The sequence below is a fragment of the Astyanax mexicanus genome, chromosome 19 (genome assembly GCF_023375975.1).
Source record: "Astyanax mexicanus isolate ESR-SI-001 chromosome 19, AstMex3_surface, whole genome shotgun sequence".
NCBI classification, from domain to species: domain Eukaryota; kingdom Metazoa; phylum Chordata; class Actinopteri; order Characiformes; family Acestrorhamphidae; genus Astyanax; species Astyanax mexicanus.
The window spans coordinates 17,853,877-17,880,182 of NC_064426.1; the positions used below are offsets into that span (position 1 = coordinate 17,853,877).

The 26,306-nt window shown below is 37.4% G+C and overlaps 2 protein-coding genes across 5 annotated transcripts in view; one reads left to right on the forward strand and one right to left on the reverse strand.

Moving 5' to 3' along the window:
- Positions 1 to 499: 499 nt before the first annotated feature.
- akt1s1 (AKT1 substrate 1 (proline-rich)) lies at positions 500 to 16,947 on the forward strand. Of its 2 annotated transcripts, none has more exons than XM_022673884.2 (6): positions 500 to 619; positions 2,564 to 3,219; positions 4,734 to 4,989; positions 7,754 to 7,837; positions 9,095 to 9,270; positions 9,880 to 16,947. In XM_022673884.2, exons 2-6 carry the CDS (start codon positions 2,827 to 2,829, stop codon positions 10,015 to 10,017), a joined length of 1,047 nt encoding a protein of 348 aa, XP_022529605.2. In that variant the 5' UTR covers positions 500 to 619; positions 2,564 to 2,826; the 3' UTR covers positions 10,018 to 16,947. The 2 variants fall into 2 exon arrangements, with proteins under 2 accessions (XP_022529605.2, XP_022529615.2); XM_022673894.2 differs by having other exon boundaries at positions 500 to 615.
- Positions 16,948 to 19,035: 2,088 nt separating this feature from the next.
- zgc:195001 (uncharacterized protein LOC567531 homolog) overlaps positions 19,036 to 26,306 on the reverse strand; it is a 34,693-nt gene continuing 27,422 nt past the window's right edge. For 2 of the 3 annotated variants that reach the window (XM_022673914.2, XM_049468085.1), the window contains 3 exons: positions 25,971 to 26,033; positions 23,748 to 23,887; positions 19,036 to 21,686 (listed from right to left, as the gene is read on the reverse strand). In XM_022673914.2, coding sequence (XP_022529635.2) covers positions 21,276 to 21,686; positions 23,748 to 23,887; positions 25,971 to 26,033 — 614 coding nt within the window. In that variant the 3' untranslated portion in view covers positions 19,036 to 21,275. The remainder of the gene's footprint in view (positions 21,687 to 23,747; positions 23,888 to 25,970; positions 26,034 to 26,306) is intronic. The other variant, XM_049468086.1, reaches the window with a different exon arrangement.

Here is a 26,306-nt window from a genome sequence, read left to right on the forward strand (position 1 = left end):
TAAACTAAATAAAAGGTAGAAGAAGAACAAAAAGTGTGTACATATATATGTTTAAAAATACGAATAACTATAAATCAAATTTATTCAGAAATCAAGCTTCCATGATACGATTCCATGATTTTATTTTTGTTTTTTATTTATAAATAATAAAGTGATAATTAGCTTATTAGTTTATTAAGAAAACACACTGAAGTGGGTCTAATCAGCATAAATTCATTGAATCTTTTTCATTTTTTAATAAATTCCTTAGCGATTCTAAATTGGGCATTTATTATCATATTCACTTTGAAATGAACCCTTTATATGAGCAGTATAAAAGCTCTGTTAATTATAAACGTCTGTGTAAATTATTAATTATAAAATTATGTTATGATAATTTTTTTTTGTGGTATATTGCGTTATCTTTATGTTAGCAGTATCCAAAATTATAAAATATAAAATAAATTCTGTACTAATATAAATTGATATGTTGCATTACGTGATGACGTGATGTGTGCGTCACCCCGCTGGAGTCTAGGGGAGAGCGAGAGAAAGAAAGGCGAACGGCATAAACAGCGCAAAAACAGCAGGTTTTACACCGTAAAGACGCTTGTGACAGAAGCGGGAGGATACTGAGTGTGTGAGTAAATTACTGGCTGTGTTTAAATGTGGGGAATTTTGTGCGTGTGTGAGAAAAGCTGCATGTTTTACCGAGAGTGAAGTTGTGAGGAGCTCAGGCTAGCTCGGTTAGCTTAGCTTAGCCTAGCGCAGCTCAAGTTGTGTGTGTGTGGCTGGTTGAGCGGAGCTGCGGGTCGGTGTAAGCTGTGAGGGTCACTGCGCTGCTGCTGGAGCTGCTGGAGGGTGAAAGGGCAGTAAGGGGGGTGTGGGAGTTTAGCAGAACCATTTCCCAGAGGATTAACACGAGGAGCACGAGGGCTGCACCAGCAAAACAGCTTAACTTACCAAACAGAGCTGTTTTCACCAACAACACTGCATTGTTCAGTTCAGCTCCTGCTCACACTACTGCTAGCTAACACTACTGCTCCTCAAAATATTCACCAGGCTTCACCCCTGTCCACAATATAAGTGATTTAACCCATTTACAGGGTTTGGAACGCATACAGGCGTAGATAATGTGTAGTGTAGATCATGCAAAACTGTCTTTCTCTGCAGTAAAATATGATATTTATATTCTGAAAACTTTGAGGGTTTTGAAGAGTCCTACAGGTTACATGGAAAAGCTTCCTTTTCACCATCTACTCCAATTTCAGATCAGTAACAGGAATCAAACCCAGATTCTAAATATTTGAAAATAGTAGGGCTGCAATGATTAGTCGATATAATCGAGAGTATCAATTATTTAAATTTGTCGAAAACAAATTTCATTGTCACTTATCTTAATTTGTAACAGTAACGCATTACACAAAGTGCTGGGGACAGAAGTGCAATGGGAGATGGGTAAACGGTTCACTCACACAGTTTACATTCAGCTTTAGTCTGTCTCTCCAAAAGTGCTCAACAGACAAACTCAACAGATTTAATCAGCAAATATTACTACTTTCCATGTTTGAACATCATCTAGACATTAATATGCCTTTTAAATCTCATGTTCGGCTGTTTTTATCATTTTTATAAGTAGGGGACATGGCAGAAATAATTGTTGACTAATTGACTAATGGAAAAAATAATCATCAGATTAGTTGACTACCAGAATAATCATTGATTGCAGCCCTAGAAAATAGACATAAAAACTAGACAACCTTTACAAAACGAAAGGTTTGGAGGACATTAAATGTTTGATTTGTATTCAGGAAAACACTCATTTTGTTCCAATTTTATGATTATTTATTACATTTTTAAAGTTGCTGTTTTACTTACCTTTTTGAAAAACAATTTCGAATACAATTACAATTAGACTTTGCTGTAACGTTTATTATCAAACAGCTGGTCTGAAGTACATGCTCAGGTTGAGGAGGTGAAAAAAGGTGAGGCGGTTTGCTTTTGCTGTTTTTGCAGCTATAGCTGCACAGCTTCACCAAGAGATGTGTGGGTACGAGAGAGAAGCACTTATATAGCTAATAAGCTAATATGCATAAAAGCAAAAAAGATGCATGAATTCAGATTTGACCGTTCACATTCATGTCACATGTCCATGGATTGGATACATGTCCGATCTGATTTGGCATGTTCACACAGCCATGAAAAAAAAAAAACAGATCTCAGCTACATTGAGGGAAAAAAAATCTGATTTGAGTCACTTCACGCTGGTAATGTAAATGTAGCCTAAGGGCCAGCTTGGTGCTAAGAACCTTTTGGGAAACTCAGCCCTGGATATCTGGGCTTTTGGGCTACAAAGGTGCTACAAAGGGTTCTTTAAGTGATACAACAGATACAGTAACAATTTTTGCAAAAGACCAATCTTTGTCTTTGTTGGTAAAGAACTTTTACATTGACTTCTTAAAGCCTTTTTAAATGGTCCCTTACACATACGTTTTTTTTTTTTATTACAAAATCTACATTTTAGTGCAAGAACAGACAAGAACAACCAGATCTTTCAATATAACATGTGCTTTTTTGTTTCTAGGCAACATCAGCGAGTGCCATCCTCCCGTCTCTCCCCTAGTTCTCTCCTGCATGCAGACACGGCCGTCCACTTGTGCCTCATCCAAAGTCTCATCAGCATTTACACCGAAGTAAGCTGCATTCATTTACCAAAGAAAAAGAGTAAGTAACTGCAAAGATAACCTACATAGTGCCACCTCTTGAGCATAAGAAGCATCTTGTTTGATGTGATACCAGCATCTCCACATTTCAGAAGAAAAAAAAAAATAAGATCCATATTTCACCATGGCCTCCATCACCAAATCATCTGACCTCGAGATTCCAGACAACCACAAAGAAAGTTGGCTGGCGCTCCTTGCCGCGGCCGAAGCCTACTGCCAGAAATCCGGCTGTGACCTGGCCATACTGACCGCCTGTAAAAAGTTCCTTCCCTCGGGTGTGGAGGGGGACGGAGTGAAGAAGCATGAAGGGGGTGGAGTCGTGCCCCATGGAGGCCGTAAGTGGGATTACTCATATCATGTGTGGGGTCAGGGTGCACTGGCTGAATCCTCACGGCGGTACATGGACGACATCGCTGTCCTTCACTCCACCACGGTGCTCACGGCCCACAGACACACCCGCCTCAGCTCTGGAGATGGAGGATCCAAGCTAGGTGTGGACATGCCCTCTGATAGGCCGGTGAGTGATGCATGAACTCCTCAGTCACAGTAGAGGTGGGCGATACTGCAGGAACAATTACTTTAATTTGAAGTCTGCTACACTACATTCAGTTTAACAGCACTAATAAACCTGTTTGTAATAAAACATGCGGTGCTGATGCATATAATGCACTTGCTACAGTCACTAAAAACATGAGGACACAATGAGCAGAATGGTAAAATCATTACATCACGATACACAATGTTTTGACACATAGAAAAATTATATCAGTACTAAAAAGTGAAATTTTAATTAATGTCCCTTAATTAATACATTGATTTTTACTTTAAATGTTGCAGAACTAACTACATGATTTGTAAGAAAATATGCAGTTGCTAGTGTTATACATTTTGTACATAAGCCACACTTCTAGAGTCGCTGCGGAGTGGCGTGTAGAACAGCACCAAAGAAGCAAAAACAGCTCGCAAGCTAATGGTAGAATAACGAGCTAATATACTGGAGAAATGGTAGCTCAGAGCTGAGAAAAATTGAAACAGCTGTTTATCTGAGGAGCTCCTGCTGTTGTTTCTTACTATATGACTTCGGATATGACTCGGATAGGTTTTTTCCCAAGTAAAATACAAAAACAACAGCAAGCAGCAATTATTCACTCAGAAAAGAGAAATTGTCACCCGGACCAGCACAGAATCGGTCCTGGGTAAAGAATTATTTATTCAGCAAAAGTGCTAAAATAAACTTAATACTGTAGCTTGAAGAACATTAATAATATTTATAGTCTGATTTCTTCATATACTGTGTAATTTTGTGTTACAAAGTAAACCCAATAGTAATCAAAGCCTTAATTTAAAGCCTTGGTGTTATATATTATATGTACTCCTAACAGTAGAGTAAGTCACAAATCTAAATAAAAGCCCAGTGACAACATTACACTCAATTAAAATATTAAAATAAACTAAATAAAAATATATGTCCCCATTTGAGGACATACTAAGGATGTTTTTTGCAGAAACAACCTCCTGTAAATAGACAAAGTTCAATGTTTATGAATAAATGAATGAATGAAATGATGCTGTACTCAGAACTTTTCTCTGTTGATCGATTGAGCAATTCTATTTGTCTGTTTTTTCTTCTCTGAGCGAATAATTGCCGTTTGCTGTTGTTGTTTTTCTGTAATCAAGAATTTATTGAAAGTTTTATAGATAAGTATCAGATCAGTAACAATATAGTGCATTACAAAAACGGACAATGTTTTCCTATCTTTTTTTTTAAATCCCCTCCACCTTACCCACAACCATCCATCCCCACCTGTTTGCTGTTGTTTTTATATTTTACTCGAATAAATACGCTCATACAGTGAGAAACAGCAGCAGGAGCTCCTCAGATAAAGTGCTGTTCCCGTACCCTTCATTTCTCATAACTAATCGCAAGCTAAAACTGGGTCTTATGAGGAGATATATATATATAATTATTATTCTTTTTTTTTTTCCTTTTTTTTTAATTTTATTAAATTGAGAAACTTTTTTCTTTTGCAGACCATGATTGGGGACTCAGGTTCCGTAAGCCCCAGTGCAAGGCTTTATTCTCAGAATTACCCATCGATCTACAGCCAAGCCTCAGGGATCGGCCAGCCTGTGGTTCAGCTTGGCAACGGAGAGGGAGAACGAGTGGCTCTGGAGGAGGCGGAGAGAGCAAGGGAGAGGGCAGGCATCGTGGATCTGGAGGAAGATGAGGAGGAAGGGGAGGAAGATGAAATGGACGGACGGAGACATAATCTGAATGAATCGACAGGTGAGGATGTTCGATATCAGTCGAATATTAACCAAAACCAATCCGATCCAATGTTTGGGTTTGCATAAATAATCCAGCCACACAGTTTAGGTGAGATACACTAGCCTGTAGGGGTGGAAATGTCTAAACCCTATGATTCAATCTGATTATGATTCGGAGATCTGTGAAATGATTATAAACCTATAATTGATGCGTCTTTTTCTTTTATACAGCTCTTAATTTACCTCATTGCATAACAATTTGGTACTTTTAAAGAAAAGTATCTGTAATGATCCAAAACAAGCATAGTTATTTCAATTAATAAAATGATTTCTTTACAAATATCTAGGTTTAATATTATTAGGGTAATGATTAGGCAAGCTTCTGCCACAATATTAAAACCAGCTACAAGGAAAGCAGAAACAACAGGGGCATTACACATTACATTGGCCAGCCATACATTTATATTCAGTGCTGTATTTAATGGTGTGGCTGATCTGTATTTGATCAGTGTAAGAATAAAATATAATGTAAAAAGTTATCTATTTTAATTGGCTTATTAATGCTTTATATTGTTACACACTGGAATGGGTACCCAGTGGCTTATTCAAGTAAATTTGAATAACTTTCTTTTAAATAGTATTATTAATAATTATTATTATTATAATAATAATGCCACACTGACAACAATAATAAGCATTGTTTGTTTGACATTTGTTAAAACAATGTTTAGAAAATTATAATGTAGAAAACGCAGTTAATATAGTGTTATTAAGAAATATATAATATATAAAAAAAATAAAGTGCTTTAGCAGCTATATGAGTAAAATGAAAAGAAAGAAAGAGACCATAGAGCAGAGATTTAAATGTTTAAGTGCAAGTAAACACTGTGGTATTTGTCGGCAGAGCTGCTTTGGCTCGAGGGAGGATAAAATGGTGTATCTGACAGGGACTGACATAGCACCACACCTACACCGAATAACACTAACAGATGTGCTCTGGGCTGAACCAGGCAGAGCTTAGTTTGGACCGGTGGGGTTTGTTGCTGTATTATGTGTCCAGGGGGATACGTTTCCACAGTTCTGGGTTCTGCCCTTCACATCCCGTCATCAGCTTTAAAATTGTTTTGTCATTTGTGAATCAATTCAGAAGCGTCCTCGTCCAAATCGAGATGCATCTAAGAATTGAAAATTTCCCCTGCCATGTATGCCTGATGCTTTAATATGGCAGTAAGATGATTTGCCAGCATGTTTAAACTAACTTTTTGGTAATGTGTTTATTATATTGTAACATTTTGTTCTGTTTGGGTTTGTCTAGGTTTAGTAATGCCCCCTTTGGGAGAAATCACTTTTCTTTTGTAGGCACAGCTTAGGGAGTTTAAAGGAGAACTCCAGTGTAAAATGGACTTTGGGTGTATTAAAACATGATAAAAAGTACTAACCTTTTGTTAAATAGCCCACCTTCTTTCTCCCGCAGCTGAGATCCAGTATTTTGTGTTAGAAGAAGTGATAAATTGCTTTTCCACTGTTATTCAGGCTCAAAGTAGCTCCAAACCTCATTGGTAGAATCTGGAGAGCCCTGACATTTTAAAACATGGCATTTAGAACTTTAAAACTGCACAAAAAGTTTATTAAAAAACATTGTTTACATTCCATAGTGTAGGTAAATCATCGGGCGCCTCCATCTTAAGTTTAAGTCACAAGAAATCAACCGTCAAGCACAAACAAATAGGATAGGAACGAGTAGGATAGTTGAGCAGATTGCAAAATTAATCACTTGAAATGCATGAATTCCAGCTGTTGCTGAAAATATCTGGTTACTGTCGATATTAGTATGCAAACAAACAAGCGTGCCTACAAAAAAAAGGGATTTTTCCAAAGAGGGCATTACTATGGAAGCCCATTTCCACCACCTGAAGAAAAAAAAAACGTCCTCAACTAAGTCATAATTATGAGATAGAAAAGTCATAATTATGAGATAGAAAAGTCATAATTATGGGATAGTAAGTCATAATTATGGGATAGTAATCATAATTATGAGATATTAAGTCATAATTATGAGATATTAAGTCATAATTATGAGATAGTAAGTCATAATTATGGGATAGTAAGTCATAATTATGAGATAAAAAAGTCATAATTATGAGATAGTAAGTCATATTTGAGATAAAGTCATAATTATGAGATACTAAGTCATAATTATGAGATAGAAAGTCATAATTATGAGATTACTTTTTATCTCATAAATATGACATACTATCTCATAATTATGACTTAGTATTTCATAATTATGACTTACTATCTCATAATTATGACTTACTATCTCATAATTATGACTTACTATCCCATAATTATGACTTTTCTATCTCATAATTATGACTTAGTTGAGGACGTTTTTTTTTCTTCAGGTGGCGGAAATGGGCTTCCATACATTACTAAACCCATATAAACAAACAAAAAAAAACTAAATGTGACAATTGGACAAGAGTGCCCAAACGTTTGCGGAAAAGATGGCAGCTACATTGAATCATAATATAATAAACACATTAATAAGAGGTTATTTTAGACATGCTGGCCAATTATCTTACTGCAGTATTAAAGCAACAGGCTATTAGGGGCTGGGGAAATTTTTTTCCAATTCTTGTTTACACAGCTATGCTTGGGTTTCCTATCTTAAGTAGCACCGCTTTTATGTGTACAGTAAACTGTGAAAACATGTATAGCACAATTATTTTGAAAATTATGGTGAGCGATAGCCTGAACTGTTTTCTTTCTCTCTGTCCTAGGTGTGTTCTCCATGGATGAGGATTCTCTCTCCCGTGACTGTGAACCTTTCTTTGAGTCTGATGGAGAAGAGGAGAGCACTGATGGTGAGTCAGGAGGAACAGATGGTGCTTTTCTACCAGCCTTCCTGGTGCAGTTTAGTACATTTATGGGTCCTGAACTGTTTATACCATGTGGAAATACCAGATTAATTTGCAGCCACAGGGGCTCTGGGGCTAAATCTAACCAGAATTCCTAAAGACCCAGATAAGCTCTGGTTTCATTGTATAGGTTACTTAGAACTTTTCTGCACCATTTCAAAGAAAAATTGCAAAGATTGCTGTTGCAGTGTTCATCCATCAGAGGTCACACTGAGACTGCTTTACTAATTATATTTCAGTGTTGTTGATTTGAATGTGAGATGCAGCACTAGTGAAAAACTGTATAAGGAGAAAGGCTTAACAAAACTGTCCTTGGGCCCGTCACAATTATTGTGATAAACAATATTATTGTACTAAATTTTAAGTCCATTAAATGCCACTAACATGATAATATTGTAGAATAGAATAACTAAGCAGTTATACCCTTTTAAGGAGTTGCAGTTATTGAAGCATTGGTCTGGTACAATACTGTTTACTGTTATATATATATATATATATATATACGTATATATATATATATATATATATATACATATATATATATATACATATATATACATATATATACATATATATACATATATATATATATATATATATATATATATATATATATATATATATATACATATATACATATATATATGTATATATATGTATATATATATACATATATATATACATATATATATATATATATATATGAACAAACATACAAATAATCACAATGGAGGACGATATTACGATGATCAAATATTATTATTGATTTACTGCATTTGCTGTACAATAAGTCGATAATATAATTATCGTAACATGTCTAACTTTTTTAAATATTCCCATAATTAATACATATAAACCGACTATTATATGTTCGTATTTCCACTTTTCTCCTGTAGAGAAACTATATAAACTATTTTGTGTTGTGTTTATTCTAATGTTTTATAGAGTTAATTACAGGTAGACACTTTCACTGAACACTGACTTCCTGTTTATTTCGGTTTAGTATTCTAATGTTATATAGAGATAGTTACACGTAGACGCTCACAGACCCCTGACTTTGTTCATTCATGTTTATTATAATGTTATATAGAGTTACAGGTAAACAATGTCATTTACCACTGAATTTGTATTTATTTGTGTTTATTCATAACAACTAAAGTTTGGATCAGTGACTCGACTTATTCGCGTGTCTATATCTTTCAGGTTCTCTGAGTGAAGAAGCCCCGCCCCCTCCACGGGGATTGGCGATGGGTCACGCTGCGTTCTCATCTCGCCCACCTCACCCCATGGCCCTGGCTCGCTCGCTGCCTGTCTCTGTGCCTGTTTGGGGCTACAGGAGCAGCCGCACCCCGCAGGGAGAACCGCACAGCGGAGAACGGGTCAGTTACTCCCCTCGTGCTGCTCCTTATAGAACTGTTTTGCTGAGCTTCTTGGAAATTCGATTTAAAATATTTAGTCCACCTTTGCCTATCCATTAATAGCATCAGTGCTTGGGCTGTGTGCTGTGATTCAGTACTTTTATGGTACTGGACAAACTTTAATAGTTGGTCCTGTTGAAATGGTGTTTAATTCAGTGCATCTTGGCATGTTCTCCTCCACCAGTCTTACACACTGCTTTTGGATAACTTTATGCCACTCCTGGTGCAAAAATTCAAGCAGTTCAGCTTGGTTTGATGGTTTTGATCATCCATCTTTCTTTTTATTTCATTCTAGAGGTTTTCAATTTGGTTAAATCAAAGAAACTCATCATTTTTTTCTGTTCTCCCAGAGCTATATATATATATACACACAAAAGAAGCGAGTGGATTGAGGCGATAAGAGTAATATTACAGCGAGAGTTCTGGAGAGAGGTCTTTTGCAGCTCTATCAAAGTTTCATAGTGCAGTAGCAGCATTTGACAGGGATGCTTTTCTCCCGATACAGTCAGTGGAACACCAACATAGAAGAACTACTAAAAAATGTTGATTTGAAATGTGTATGTGTTGCAGGTTGGCGTTGCGGATTTGGATCACATAGCTGCTAGTATGAAGGCCCTGCTCGCTCCTGCTGCCACAGACGGCACAGAAATGTTCGGAGCTCTGCCACGACCTCGGCTCAACACGGGCGACTTCTCTCTCAAACACTGAGAGACCAGCATATGTAGGGGTGTGTGTGTTTGTCTGTGTGAGAGAGAGAACGAGAGTGAGAGAACGAGAGTGAGATTTAGAGTGAGTGAAGGAAAGAGAGAGAGAGAGAAAGTAAGTAAGAATGTTCACCTGCAAAAGTAAGCTCAGGAGTGAAGAAGGGTTTTGAATGACACTGATACAGATGTAAATAAGGTGCCGAACCCAAACCTCCATTTCTTTTTATTATAATTTTTTTTGATCTCTTTTTGCCTCTCAGAGGATTTGACGTTAAAAGTGGCAGATTCTTTACTTAACTTTTCTCTTGTTTGTTTAACTAATCAGAAGGAAAGCTGAAGTTAAGCTTGTTGTTTTGCTTTATGGTCCTCGCACCAGCAGTCTGCAAAAGCAGGATTTTTTTTCTTTTAGCCAGATAACTTGTGCCAGAAGTGAGGATTCTGCAGTCGCATTTAACCTGACCTTGACCTTTTAGCACCAGTTATCTAGCTAAATGAAGTATATCCTGCTTTGTACACCTGCCTTATCTTTACTTTGAAACCCTGACAGTGTTTGCGTTCCTCTGGTTCCTGAAAGAAGCACTGGTGCTGATACAGGATCAGCCTTTGCTTTGTAAAACCTATTGAATGTAATTGTGTGGACTCAGAGGAGCTGATCCTGCATCAGTAGCTTCTGTTAAATTTGAGGAAGATCGTCTGTTGTCTGCAGGCTCTTCCTTCTGTCATCTGTATATTTCTTATATATTTTTTACCTCTACAAAATTACAGCTGCTTAGGAAGTGCAAGCATTCCAAAACAATTTCTCTTAACATGCAACATAGAGACATGGCAAACATATGATATAATATCATAATACTTGAAGATACTCTTAGAATACACTATACATTTCATAATGTTTTTGATTTAATAAGCTAGAAAAGACAAAAAGCCTCAGTTTTGGAACATTTAGGCCCAGTTACGTTTTTTCTTTTGTACCCATACCTCTTGCTTTTGAGTGTACCCTTTCCCCTTGAAACAGAGTGAAAGAAGGGGAAGGAGTGAAGTTCTTCCCCCAAAAAATTGGAACAACCATTCAAGCACCTGACACAGATATAGCTATAGCAGTTGACCACTAAAGTTCAGCAACCTAGCTGCTTCTTTACTAGTTAACTTAAGAGCATTGTATGTCTTAAAAAGAGGGCAGGCTGTGCAGCAATTATTTGTTATTGTCCATTCCTTAGTTCCTCTGTGATTAAGAGCTGAAATGAGCTTTTGATTAGCTTTTATTTTTTCTGTTCTACCTTAAATGCTGCACTATTTGAGGCAGAAGTGATTTTTTTTATGCTTGTTATGAAGACAATGGCCATAAACCATTGAAACTACATATTAAACTGTGGTGATATTGGTTACTGTAATTTTAGCAAGGAAAATACTTAAATTTGTGTGTTTCTTTGATCGCTTGTGCCACCATCTTGCCAGTGATTCTCATAGGCCTCTGTTTTGAGTGTGCCTCTGAAAAAACTCAGTTTGGGTCATGGGACATATAGTCCTAAAACATCCCCTAACCTAGCCCTCCAGCCTAACAATAATCGGAACACAGGGGGTAGGACTAAGTGGTAGGGCCAAGAGGTAAAATGGGATTGGGCCTAAGTGTATACCCATCAGCCATAACATTAAAACCACTGGCGGCTAAAGTGAATAACATTTGGCGAACTGATTCCAATGGCCCCAGACAAGCGTTGGATATGTTAGGCAGCAAGTGAACAGTCAGCCCTGTGATTGCGTCACTAGGTGACCTACACAGGATTAGGCAAGCGGCAAGTGGGTTTAATGATATGCTTGTGTGTCATATCCTCCAAAATTGTGGCTACACCTAAAACACACTACCGTATTAAATACATATTATATACTGAACACTAATAATATAATCTCAATTACAAATTATAGAACACATAATAAAAACAACTGAATGTTATTTTTTAATGTATTAAATTCAATTCAGAACATTTTGAAACATAATCTGTTTTCAGTGTCCTGATCTAACACACTACCCTTTTTTTTTTTTTTTACACAATTTGAGTCACAGCAATATTGACATAATACTTTAGTAGTAAATGAGTCAAATACAATAGTCTTCAAATCTAGACCTTGAATTCAGTTTCTAATCCTGGACTTTTTGATACTAGGTAGGTGTGACACTGTACTTTTAACTTCCAGTGATTGCGAAATCCAAGACTGTAACCTTGATTCAGGATCCAGGTTTAATTATCTAGAATCTATCAAATTCTGTTTACTAAGTCCAACTATTATCAGGTCTAATTATGCTCTCTCTTAGTGCAAACTGCAGTTTTTGTCCTATAAGGACTGCATTTACATCCAAAAAAAAGCATATTAATATAGAATTAGTCACAATAACAGCAAAATATTTTCTTGTGGCTGAGTTTTCCTATTAAAAAGACAACAAAAAAGCAATGCAGAAATTAGAGAGTGTAATAATGGGCAGCTGCATAAAGTTCTTAAGTACATTATTCTGAAGCCTTTTCCGTTATTTCAGTACTGCCAGTGTGTACTGGTGGTCATTTTTACCTGAGTGCCAACAACTTGTTTTCCGTTCTGTTTACTGCAGCATGTTCATACCAACAGTCATGGTTAAGTTGCTACCGGCTGAACTGATAATGAAGTGCTTGACGTGCCTGCTTGTAGACTCTTCTGTTTACACACTGATTTCATCACTGTCGCACAAAACCCTGTCATTTTCACTTTTTTGACATATTGTGAATCTGGCAGTTGTTCTTTTATATTGTGTAAGAATGTCATGCTATATGGACCAATAGAAATGTTCCAAAATGACTTGGATAAGAATATTGTTTTTATTGAATTCCACTAAAAGTAAAAAGAAGTTACTGTTTTACGAAATATGTGGCATTTCCTGGGACACAATGGTATACAGTATGGGAGTAAAATACAGTGTGTAATGCTTAAACACAGAAATCTTTAATTCCTTATTTTTGGTACGAATTATGTTCATATATATAAAACTTCTATAAAATCATGCATTTTATGATCACAACTTTACAGGCGAGGGGAAAAAAAACACCTACTTTCAGTGAATGTCAATGTTGAAAGATTTTATTCCAAGTCATTTCAGAACATTGATCCTTTGGTTATGAAATTCTGAAATCATATAAAGAACTGCCATATTTACATTACCATATTTTTTGGACGTCGCACCGGATTTTAGGCACATTTTAAAGGACACTGTAAAGACCTTCTGATTCAGCAGGTCTCGCCACTGTGTTGTGGGGGAGCTCGCTAAGTTTAATAAAGCTAAGCTAAGTAAACAAAACTGTAATAAAAGAGGACTTTCTTTTAAAGTAAAACAAGCACTGGATGTTAATCTTTGCCCTCCTGAAAACTGTTTTTATTTGGGTGAGTAAAGTGCCTCCGTTTATTTACAGTAAGCTTAGATTCACAAATTTCATGGAGCATTAGCGGCTAACGGCTCCCGACAGCGCTACACTGAAGAAAACTGAGTGTGCTGGAAAGCCAGGGCGATATTAGCTAGTGGTTCTTCCCTGCATAGCTTGTTTTAACTCTGTAAATGAGCAGGCTACAGTCTGATATACTCACCTCTGAACAACGAAAGACTTAGCGTTTAGTGCAGTTAGCGGGTAACGCTAATACTGCTATAGTCTCGGTGCTGGAGAACTAAAGCTAATGCTGCTCCAGCTGTGCTAGCCGATGTTAGCAGCAGGCTACAGGCCGATAATACTCGTCTCTGAACGTCTAAAGAGCTAGTGCTTAGCGGGTAATGCTAATACTGTTTTCAGACTCCTGTATAACGCTGTGCTTCAGCAGAGTATCTTTCCTGCTCCTTACAACCTGACTGGTAGAATTCATACATAAGGTGCACCTCATTAAAAGGCGCACTGACAAATTTTGGGAAATTTATTTTAAGATTTTAAGTGTGCCTTAAAGTGCGAAAAATACGATATGTCAAAATTAAATATTTTTTTTTCTTCATATACACAAAAGTAAGGAAATTCGTCTATTTGGGTAGATTTTTTTTCTTTGTTGTGTCAATGCTTCTTGGCAGTGAATCTTATAGCATTGGAAAGCCTGTTAATTTCACCTTTAAATGGTGCCACGTTTGTAGAATGAGCAATGTAGCTAAGTGTGTTAGTTGGGCCCATGGAAAAATTGCCAAGTCTTCTCTGCCAATGCAAATGAGCTTATTTTGCCATTGACTAGTTTAGTGTCTTCTTTGGGGTGTGGTCTTTTTGGGATGCCCACTTTGCTGACTGTCTCTGACATCCATCCTTATATGGAACTTAGCTTAGATACTGGTTCAAGGGCTCATTCCAAATAATGCTGCAACTTGGTTTTGCAGAACTCCAGCTTGAAGTTACCCTATCCAGATAAATCAAACTTGGCATGATGCTGAGTTTTTGAGCAGACACCTACTGACCACTGTAGCGAAGCCCATGAATACCAACAGCAAAATACGTTTTTTGGCATTAGCAGAACTTTTTGGGCAAATTTTTAATGGGCGAAACCCACATACTCAGCTCTACTGCTCATCCCACAAATACATGTTTCTTACAAATGTAGCACCATTTAAAAGAGTAATAAACATGCTTTCCAGCCATATAAAATGTACTGCTGGGAAGCATTGTTACAATAAACACAAATTTCCTTACATTTTGTCCTATATTTGATTATATTAAAATCAGCTTCAAAATTATGTGTAGCATTGTTTCATCAGTCAGGATTTTTCAGTTAACCCAAGTCATAACATTTAACATTAAATATTCAAAGAGTGAAGAGTTGTGTATATGGCAAATGCTTTTCGTTGACACTATACAAGTGTGTGGATCATTTGCACATAATAAATTGATACACACTGAACACATCAATATAATTGTTGCCAAAATTACACTAATTGTGTTGATGTGTTTAATTCATGTGCACATTTCAGTTGTGTAACGTTAGTATGTTATTTATTTTTTTTGTTAGTATTTTTCTCAGTGCAGCTTCACCTTTCAGGCTTCTGCTGGTGTGAGGGCCATAAATACTGTGATAAAGCAACACTAACCCAGCCAGCGTGCACCACCTCGTCACTGAGCACCAGCCTGCTGCTGTAGCTGGTTGTGTGTATGTATGTGTATGTGTGTGTGTGTGTGTGTGTGTGTGTGTGCCTGCTGAGTGTGTGTGAGAAGTTATGTGCAAACCTAGATAGACTGACACAGACACACGATGTGCCTGAATGAGTAAGAGCATTTCATGAGCGATAGTAAACACTATATTCTTGAAACTGTACACTACATTTCTGACACAGGGCTGGACGCTGACCATATAACTGATTAAAGGATTTCAGCACTGTTCAGCTTGACCTTTGTTTGCGTTGTCTCTATAGTACGGTCAGTTACCACAGACAGTCATTTACGTTCATGTCTCTGTGTTAAATAATAAAGAAAGGCATTGACATGCTAACTTGCGAAATGGAGCATTCTAGCTAACTTTCATGACAGCTACAGACCTCATCTAACATTGCAACTGCAGCGTTAGCACGCTGGCTACTGGCCTCATCCCAGATCTTTACCAGTACCGTTAGCACGCTGGCTACCGGCCTCATGCCACACCACTATTGCAGCATTAGCGTGCAGGCTACCAGCATGCTGCAACACTAAAGGCCCATATAACCAACTTCATTAAGCCCTCCCACCTAACAATTCTGTGCCCCCCAGTGCCGTACAGTTATCTAGCCAAGCTGTAAAAGTTCCATGCCAAATTGTGTACGTGTGATATAGCCACCAGAACGGTTACAACCCAAGTGGCCTTTCACTCAAAAATTCACTTAGAATAGTACCCGATGGGCAGTTGATAAAATTCTGTGAATGATACTCTCAAACTTTGGTGTTTTACCAAAGTTGCCAACATAATATACCATTCTGGAAAAATTAAGAGATACTTCAGTTTCTGAATCAGTTTCTCTGATTTTTCTATTTAAAGGTATATGTTATGATTATGATTATATTCTAGAGGTTTTTAATTGGGTAAAAATCCTCAAAAAATTGCATGACTGACAGCTGTCCGTCACAGGTAAACGAACGTTTGGTTACATCACTGTGGCAGCGGTCGCATTCTAAGATGAAGAAAGTGGCCAGTTTCAGGCTATACCTTTTCTAGCTTTTTCAGCCTCATATTGCTAGATCGAGTTGCTCAGACTAGAAGAGTGGGCGGAGCTATGTTAGCCTGTGTGATTGGTCAGTTTTGCTGACGTCAGCCTGACCCACTTTTACATCTGCCCATTCTACATCCAGAGGAAAGTGATATTGGTGAAGTACAGAAGAGATGTATAATATTTTGGGAAGATATTAATAAGAAATACTTTGTATATTTACATGAGTAAATCAGGTAATCTCTTACAAATATAATTCTTTATGGAAGCAAAAGTGTTTTTTCTATGGCATCACTCAAAGAACCCTGTGCATCGTTTTTTTTTTGTTTTTTTTAGAAAAAAAGAAATGAAATAAATGATTGTGAATGGTAATTGATGGTATGGTGGATGTGGTACAGATAGAGATTAGGTTGAAGATCACTAGTATTCCCCTAAGCAAACCACTTATTTGTGCGCGCACACACACACACTCACACACACACTCACTGATAAGTAATCATACTCTTAATACTGACACTAAAACCTAAAATTGTGAGTCAGTGCTTTCTAATGTGGGCTGCTCGTTTTTGTGGGCTGCTCGTTTTCAGGAGATTATGCTTTGAGAATGTTGGGCCGTTGCCTCTGCAGACTAACAGTGTAGTGTTTTCATCGATGTACAGGTGAGAGGCGCTCGAGCAGCAGGCGCAGAATCTCATGATGGTATCTTAATGTCAGTCATTTCAGATCTGTTAAGTGTTCAGGCAAATCTGTTTTGAATAAATCAGTTGTTTGTGTTGATTGGGCTCTGAGTGTATTTATTTATTAATTTATTTACTTATAGTTCTATGGTGCAGTTTGGTTTTACAGACCTCAGGTTTCACTGCAATTTAGCTTATGCTAACCATACACTAGACGACTTTTAATAGACTAAAGTCTGACACCCTGTTACATTTAAAGAGTCACAGTCACAGACTTCTTATATTAAGTTCACACTACATGACTTTTGGAGTCGTCAGTCGTTCATGCATTTCCAAGAAATGAAATTTGCAATCTGTTTAACTATCCCACCTATTCAATCGTGCTCAACGGTTGACTTACTGTGACTTCAATTTAAGATGGCGGCCCTCGGAAATGTACCTAGACTATAAGTTGTAAACAGTGGCTTTTAATAATCTTGTTGTACACTTTTAAAGTTATTAATGCCTCATTTTAAATGTCAGGGCTTTTCGGATTCTACTAATTAATTGTGGAACTACTTTGAACCTGAATAAAAGTTGAAAAACTATTTATCCGCAGTGGCAAAATATGCCCTGTTTCACTCATTCTAATGCCTGTTTGGGCAAAGTGCACAAAATACTGGATCTCAAAAAGCTGCGGGAGACTGGAGGTGGGCTGTTCAACAAAGGTAAGTACTTTTTATCACGTTTTAATACACCCCAAGTCTTTTTTACAACAGAGTTCTCCTTTAAAGCAGATTTTTTACTAAGATTGATGACAGTTGTTTAGAGTGGTTTAATGGTGGTATAGCTTTGCTACTGTTAAACACTTTAAGGGGGTTCAAGCTGCACTGGTTAAGAAAAATGTGTGTCATTAACTTGCAGCACCAGTTCCTAGGCTATAAGGTTAAAGCAGCACTAGGTAGGATTTCCTTAGTTTTTGATCTTTTTAAAGCTTGAAGAACTAAAATTACAGCTTGAAACTCACTGCAGCGCTCCATTGAGGTGTAATAGGTGGAATAGCGGTGCTCTCCTGTCTGTGCCGGAGCTCCTCTGAGCTCAAACCATACTGTAAGTTTTCCGAGGCGGCCGCGATCAACGCTCGCGAGAACTGCGACCTGCTTTCCAACCTTTAGTTCTAACAGTTCTACAAGGACTACTGGTTCATTCTTTACAAACTAACATACAGACACTCTGACAGAAGCTGGAAAGAGACTGAATATGTCTGTGAAAGCCAGAAAACGAGAAAGAGGAACTAATCCGCCTGAAACGTCTATTACACTCTATAACTGTAGGGGGAGCCCACGTGCACAAAATCTCAATCCTACCTAGTGGAGCTTTAAGTCTATAAGCGTATTTTATTATTATGGGGTTGACTTGCTCATGTTTATTTGTCAATTTTTTTTCATCGCTTGTTCTTCCCATTTACTTTAATTTAAATGACCTCTAAGCAAATCCCAATCTTTCCTTTGTGCAAAAGCCAACAAACTTCAATCTCATTTAGGGTAGTTCTCAACGATCAGATTCACAGTCAGACTGACCTGCACTTATCCGTTTCATCCCTTGTCTCTTTCATTTGTTCCCATTTATTTTCCCCCCTCACCAAAGCCCAATCTTCCCTGTGCCTCAAAACCACCAAACCTCACCCACTTCTTCGAGCTGTTCTTCAAGCTCTAATCCACAGCCATAGTGGTCTGTACTTATGGCATTATTTTTATCTTTGCTCCTCCCATTCACTCTGAACCATATAGCTTCTGTGTCCCAACAAGCACCAGACTTAATAGAGAGCTCTCCTGCCCAGACATATGAACTCACACTCCTCCATTCATCATTTTTCCATCCCTCATTCCTCAGATTTACTCCCATTTAGTCCCATTTGCTGCCTTACCAGAAATCTATCTCCAGTTTTTTTTAAGAGTTCAGAAATCAATATTTGGCATGTTCTTCTCCACCAGTCTTACACACTGCTTTTGGATAACTTTATGCCACTCCTGGTCCAAAACTCCAAGCAGTTCAGCTTGGTTTGATGGCTTGTGATTATTCAGTTTCCTCTTGATTATATTCCAGAGGTTTTCAATTTGGTATAATCAAATTTAATCTTACCCTATGTTGATCCTAGGTAGTGATTGGACCGTTTGTATCAACAAGATGAGACACATCATCACACATGTATGGTTTAAACACTTTATTTAATCATAAAATGTGATTAAGTAAAACACAAGTATTTGATCACTACTAAAATAAAACATACAACACATGGGATATAAAATGATTTAGGCCCCAAAAAATGCAATAACTTTTAACACACTCATATCAACAGAATTCAAATATTTTAATGTTTGAACACAATACCACCTCTTCATATGCAGGATCTTGGGGCGCATCAGCTGTTGTTTGAGCTATTTAATATGTATTTAATATGAATGTTTTATCATTATAATAAGTATATATTATAAAGATGTCCCATACTATAGAGAACAACGCAATCCTACACAGATTAAAAAAGATTTCTATTCTTCTAAAGATTCTTCTAAAGAACATTCCACTTCATAAATAAAACAGTCCTACTCTACGTCCTCCTGCCTCAGCTCACCGCCCTTGTTCCCCAAGAACTGTGGCCATGTTCGTGTTCATCTGATCCACCTTAGAGGGGAAGCTAACTAAGTTACGTAGAGCTATGTTAAGTAAACAAAACTGTAATAAAAATGATTTTCTTTTAAAGTCAAATGAGTGCTGGATGTTAATCTACACAGATCTCTCTCCTGAAAACTGTTTGGGTGAGTATAGCGCTTCTGTTTATTTCTCTAGCACTAGGCAGGAGCATTAGCATTAGCGGTTAACCGTTAGTGGGTCATGCTTATGATGCTCCAGCAGTGCTAGCCAGGGTTAGGAGCAGATTACAGGCTGATAATACTCACCTCTAAGCGAAGAAATAGCGGTTAGCGGCTAATGCGAATGCTACTCCAGACCCATTGCAGGAGAACTAAACTGAAACTCATGTATAACGCTGTATCTCAGTGGAGTGGCTTTACTGCTCCTTATAACCTGACTGGTAAAGTTCATACATGAGGCACACTGGATTATAAGGCACACTGACAATTTTTGGGAAAATTAAAGGATATTAAGTGCACTTTATAGTGTGAAAAATATGGTAAAACCTATTTTGGCTCATTTTGATTCCTGAAATAATTGATTTGAATTTTAGGCTTGTTTTGCTCACCATCAATGTGTAGTCATTCCTCCAGGCGTAGTTCTGTTAGGTACTGAGTTGTAGTTTATTAAATGGTTGGCTATCTGGTTTAAGTATTGTTGGGTGTAAGGGTAAGTTCACGTTTCTGTTGCTTTTAAGTGGGACTTCATACTGACTACAAGTACTACAACACAAAAATCATTAATGAGTCATATATTTTAAATTGTCTTTTTTATGAATAATACATAGGAAGTAGATTAAGAATTGCCAACTGTCGATCATATTAATACTATTCATATTTTAAAGTCATTAGTTTCGTAATGGGAAATGTTAGGTAAACTTTGTCTTTTTTCTTTTATTGTGCATCAGCTGTTCAATTTAGGTAATAATTACTGTATTTTTCACACTATAAGGCGCGCCGCATTGTAAGGCGCACAATCAATAAACTTTTCTATTTTTTATACACTGGATTATAAGACGCATTTTATGAGACATTGGTAAGAAACAGGGGTGTCGCCATGTTTTCCTTCTGTAAACCTGTAAAGCTAAGCTAAGTAAACAAAACTGAAATTTTTAAAAGACATATTTTAGACAAGTCAAACGAGCACTGGATGTTAATCTACACAGATTTCTCTCCTGAGCACTTTTATTTCTGTCAGTAACGTGCATCCGTTTATTTACAGTAAGCTTAGATTTCCAGACTTCCACTAAAGTACCACTACCACTAGTGGTTATCGCAGTTAGCAGCTAATGCTAATGTTGCTCCTGCAGTGCTAGCTGGGGTTAGCAGTAGGCTAACCTATACTACTCGCCCCTGAACAATGCTTTTGGAGAACTAAACTGAAACTCCTGTATAATGCTGCACTTCAGCGGAGTGACTTTACTGCTTCTTACAACCTGACTGGTAGAATTTATACATAAGGCGTATTGATTTTTGGGAAAATCGGATTTTAAAAAGAATTTTAAGTGCGTCTTATACTCAAAATATTAAATTATCAACACTGTTTTTTAAATTAAATTAAATTTGAAAATTGAGCACTAATATTTGTATGTTGACCTTATATTTATCTTCATGCCTAACTTGCCAGGCTTCAAACATCTCAAGGTGGCTCAGGTGAATAAATCAGGCCCATTTCTCTACCTCATTTTCCCACAACCCCCCCCCCCACCCCACCCCCTCACTTTTCCACCACTCCTCCCTCCTTCCATACTTCCTCCTCTTACTGATCCTTCTTCTGGATCCAGCAGAAGGACTTGCGGCCCACCCAGAACCCGGGGAACATCTTTTCCTTGGTGTTGGTTTTGTACTTGTGCAGCAGCCGGACCTCTTTAGCCCCTCCCTCTTTTTCCTCCACCTGGTAGAAGCACAGAATGCCGGCAGGCTGGTCCAGGTAGATGCCGAAGGTGGTGCAGAGGCTTCCCTGGATCTCCACGTTCTCCCCGTTGTGCCAGGAGTGGTAGCAGGACCCGGCCCAGCCGATGCCCCACGACAATTCGTTCTCCCCCAGACCGCAGGGACCATCCTTAGCCTTCCTCCCAGCACTCTCACACACCACCCCGATCACCACCCAGCCCTCATAGTCCACCTCCCAGTACCCGCGGCACCCCAGCAGACCCTCCTTACACAGGACCTGAAAGAGAACAGAGCAACGGGTGAGTTTACAAACACAACCAGCTGTAATGTTCAAAGGTTGGACAATGAAACTGAAACACCTGGTTTTAGACCACAATAATTATTGTGGCGACGGACAGTTCTGGTGGAAACAGGAGAGTTGAGGTGCACATTGAATTCTGCCATGATTTGGGTAGCTGTGGTCTTATGTTTTTTTTGGATACAATCCAGGTTAGCACCCAAACATCCCTTTCAGACAACTTTCTCCTGCATCCACAGTTAATCCTGTTGGATGTGGTTGGTCCTTCTTAGTGGTATGCTGACATTACCCTGGATACCGTGGCTCTTAATACATCACAAAGACTTGCTGTCTTGGTCACAGATTTGTCCTCTTTTGAACTCTGATATAGCACCCATAATGTTGTGTGCATTGCATTTTTTTCTAGCAAAACTTCTTTTTTTCTAGCAAAAATCACAGTGCACTCTTACACGTACACTGGCCACTTTATTAGAAACCCCCACATTGTAGCTCCATCTAGAACACCTTCACCAATGTACAGCAGGTGTGGTTGTAAGGTGACAAATGTGAAAATGTTTATTTGTGCAACTAGACACTCTAGAGATTTTAGACTTTTGCCCATTCTTCATCTTTGCAAAATAATAACTCAAGCTCAGCCAGGTTGGATAGAGAGCGTCTGTGAACAGCAGTTTTCATGTCTTGCCACAGATTCTCAATGGGATTTAGGACTTAGACTGGGCCATTCTAACACATGAATATTCTTTAGGTTATTGTCTAGCTGGAAGGTGAATTTCCTTCCCACTCTCAAGTCTTTTGCCGTCTCCAACAGGTTTTATTCTAGGATTGCCCTGTATTTAGGTCCATCATCCTTCTCATCTTCTCATTCTGAGCAGTTTCCCTATACTTATATTGATGCAGCATGATGCTGCCACCACCATGTTTCACACTGAGGATGGTGTGTTCGGGGTGATGAGTAGTGTTATATATTTTGCTTTACATAGTGCTTTGCATTTAGGCCAAAAAGTTACAATTTGGTCTCATCTGACCACAGCAGCTTCTTCTACATTTCTCGTTTGCTGTGTCCCCTTTATGGCTTTTGGCAAACTGCAAATGGCACTTCTCATGCTTTTCTTTCAACAATGTTTTTCTTCTTGTCACTCTTCCACAAAGGCCAGATTTGTGGAGTGCTCAACTTATAGTTATCTTGTAGACAGATTCTCTCACCTAAGCTGTGGATTTCTGCAGCTCCTCCAGAGTGACCACTTTTTCTATTTTTGGATGATGGATTGAACAGTGCTCTTTGGGACGCTCAAAGCTTGGGACATGTTTTTATAACCCAACCCTGCTTTAAACTTCTCCACAACTTTATCTCTGAACTGTCTGGTGAGTTCACTAGTGTTCTCTAACAGTCCACTGAGGTCGATACAGAACAGCTGTATTTATACTGAGACTAAATTACACACAGCTAGACTCTATTACTTAAGTATCTTGTAAAGGAATTGTTTGCACTGGATTTTATTTAGGGGTTTCTGAGTAAACGCGGCTGCACCTCACACTTATTCGTTTTTTATAAACCATGTATAATTTTCGTTCCACTTCACAATGATGTGCTACTTTGTGTTGGTCTATCACTTAAAATCTTAATAAAATATATTTAAGCTTGTGGTTGTAAGGAGACAAATGTGAAAAAGTTCAAGGGGTATGAATACTGTAACATTGTTTGTTACAGTGTACATAAAGGCATCTATATGGTATCTTTCTAGCTAACTGTGTTTCATATGGATCAGTGTTGCATCAGTTAGTCCTGAGATCAAGGAATACTTGGGTTTTCAATAGTCTGAGACTATTCTAACAACACTGATTCACTGGGAGGTGAACATTTAACCAGTTTTCCGAATAAACTGTATCTCTTGCAGTCTCTTAAAAACAGCAAATAACTGGAAAACAGCACAGTTAAGCAGGTGTGGAGGGCTGTTTATTTAGTCGATTGAGTTTTTATTTTGGGGCTAATACAATGCCTAGTACACATTAGGGCAGTAAAGTGAACAGTATTATAAGTACCTGTGGGGAGTGCTCATATCGCTCGGGTCTGTCCAGGACAGGACACACCTCCTCTGACATCCGGGACACTTTAGAACCACCCTCTGACAGCCACAGCAGCTTCTGAGAGGTCCTGTCATCCAGAGACAGAGGCATCCAGTCTGACCAGAGAGAAAAGAGAATAAAATACTCGACATAGGGCTATTTAAAGAGGATCATATTAAAATAGTAGGTACTTAATAATTTACTGTAACTTCTGAATCACTCACTGTAGATACTGAATCACTCACTGTAGATACCAAAATATTCATAGTACTGAATAATTCACAGTAGATACTAAAATGTGTATAGCAGACACTGAATTATTCACTGTAGATACTGAAACATTTATAGTAAATACTGAATAATTCATCACTGTTGATACTGAATAATCAACTGTTGATACTGAAATATCTATAGTAGATACTGAATAATTCACTGTAGATACTGAAATATCTATAGTAGATACTGAATAATTCACTGTACATACTGAATCATTCACTGTAGATACTGAAATATTTATAGTAGATACTGAAATATTTATAGTAGATACTGAATAATTCACTGTAGATACTGAAATATCTATAGTAGATACTGAATCATTCACTGTAGATACTGAATCATTCACTGTAGATACTGAATCATTCACTGTAGATACTGAAATATCTATAGTAGATACTGAATAATTCACTGTAGATACTGAAATATCTATAGTAGATACTGAATAATTCACTGTAGATACTGAATCATTCACTGTAGATACTGAAATATTTATAGTAGATACTGAATAATTCACTGTAGATACTGAATTATTCACTGTAGATACTGAATTATTCACTGTAGATACTGAAATATTTATAGTAGATACTGAATAATTCACTGTAGATACTGAAATATTTATAGTAGATACTGAATAATTCACTGTAGATACTGAATTATTCACTGTAGACACTAAATAACTCACTGTAGATACTGAATAATTCACTGTAGATACTGAATAATTCACTCTAGATACTGAATAATTCACAATAGATACTAAATAATCTACTGTACATACGGAAACATTTAAAGTAGATACTGAAACTTTAATGGTAGATACTGAAATATTCATAGTAGATACTGAAATATTTATAGTAGATACTGAATAATTCCCTGTAGATACTGAATTATTCACAGTAGATACTGAATAATTTACTGTACATACTGAAACATTTATAGTAGATACCGAAACATTTATAGTAGATTTATTCACTGTAAATACTGAAATATTTATTGTAGATACTGAATAACTCCCTGTAGATACAGAAATATTTATAGTATATGCTAAATTATTTACTGTAAATATTGAACTTTTTATAGTAGATACTGAATTATTTACTGTCAATACTGAATTATTCACTGTAAATACTGCATTACTCACTGTCAATACTGAATTATTTACTGTAGATACTGACTAATTCAATGTAGATACTGAATAATTCACTGTAGATACTGAATAATTCACTGTCAATACTGAATTATTCACTGTAGATAGTGAAATTTATATAGTAGATACTGTATTATTCACTGCCGATACTAAATAATTCACTGTAGATACTGAATAAGTCACTGTAGATACTGAATAATTCACTGTAGATACTGAATAAGTCACTGTAGATACTGAATAATTCACTGTAGATACTGAATAATTCACTGTCAATACTGAATTATTCACTGTAGATACTGAATAATTCACTGTCAATACTGAATTATTCACTGTAGATACTGAATAATTCACTGTCAACACTGAATTATTCACTGTAGATACTGAATAATTCACTGTAGATACTGAATAATTCACTGTCAATACTGAATTATTCACTGTAGATACTGAATAATTCACTGTAGATAGTGAAATTTATATAGTAGATACTGTATTATTCACTGCCGATACTAAATAATTCATTGTAAATACTGAAATAATTATAGTAGATACTAAATAAGTCATCGTAGATATTTGAAAATTCATAGTGGATACTGTATAAGAGATATGCGGAGTTTAGATATTGTCTCTTCACTCATTACACAGAATTTGCTGTGCAGGAGGTGAAGGTGATGTTCATGGTCATGTTCATTCACACGAGCTATACAGCAGCTGGTTCATGTGAGAGAGGTTCACTTCAAAAGCAGCACACAGTGACAAAGAGCCAGAAAACCCTGACATACATTTCATCAGCTCTGCCCTGGTGGTGGGATCAGGAATGTTGGGCTCGTATGGAGGCAGCTCCTCTGTGATGGATACAAGAAAGAACACAGAGAGAGGGGAAAAAGAGAGTGAGAGAGAGAGAGGAAGAAAGCCGTTACATTCCATACTGTGATCACCTAATCCAGTGTAAATGAGTGCACCTGTCCCAACCAAGCCCAATTCCTGTGACTGCAGGGGGGGTTAAGCCCCTCATTAACCCCACAGAAACACTGAGCAAAAGTCATTTGCGCCGCAGAGAGACAGAAAGAGAGAAAGGGAGTCGAACCAGGAGATGCAGCAGTGAGGCTCACCTTCAG

What these genes read in the sequence shown, in the direction of transcription:
- akt1s1 (XM_022673884.2), top strand. Translation starts at nt 2,827, where the DNA reads ATGGCCTCCATCACCAAATCATCTGACCTCGAGATTCCAGACAACCAC. An exon ending in ACATGCCCTCTGATAGGCCG is followed by an intron (nt 3,220 to 4,733) that starts GTGAGTGATGCA and finishes TTTCTTTTGCAG; the next exon opens with ACCATGATTGGGGACTCAGG. An exon ending in TAATCTGAATGAATCGACAG is followed by an intron (nt 4,990 to 7,753) that starts GTGAGGATGTTC and finishes TCTCTGTCCTAG; the next exon opens with GTGTGTTCTCCATGGATGAG.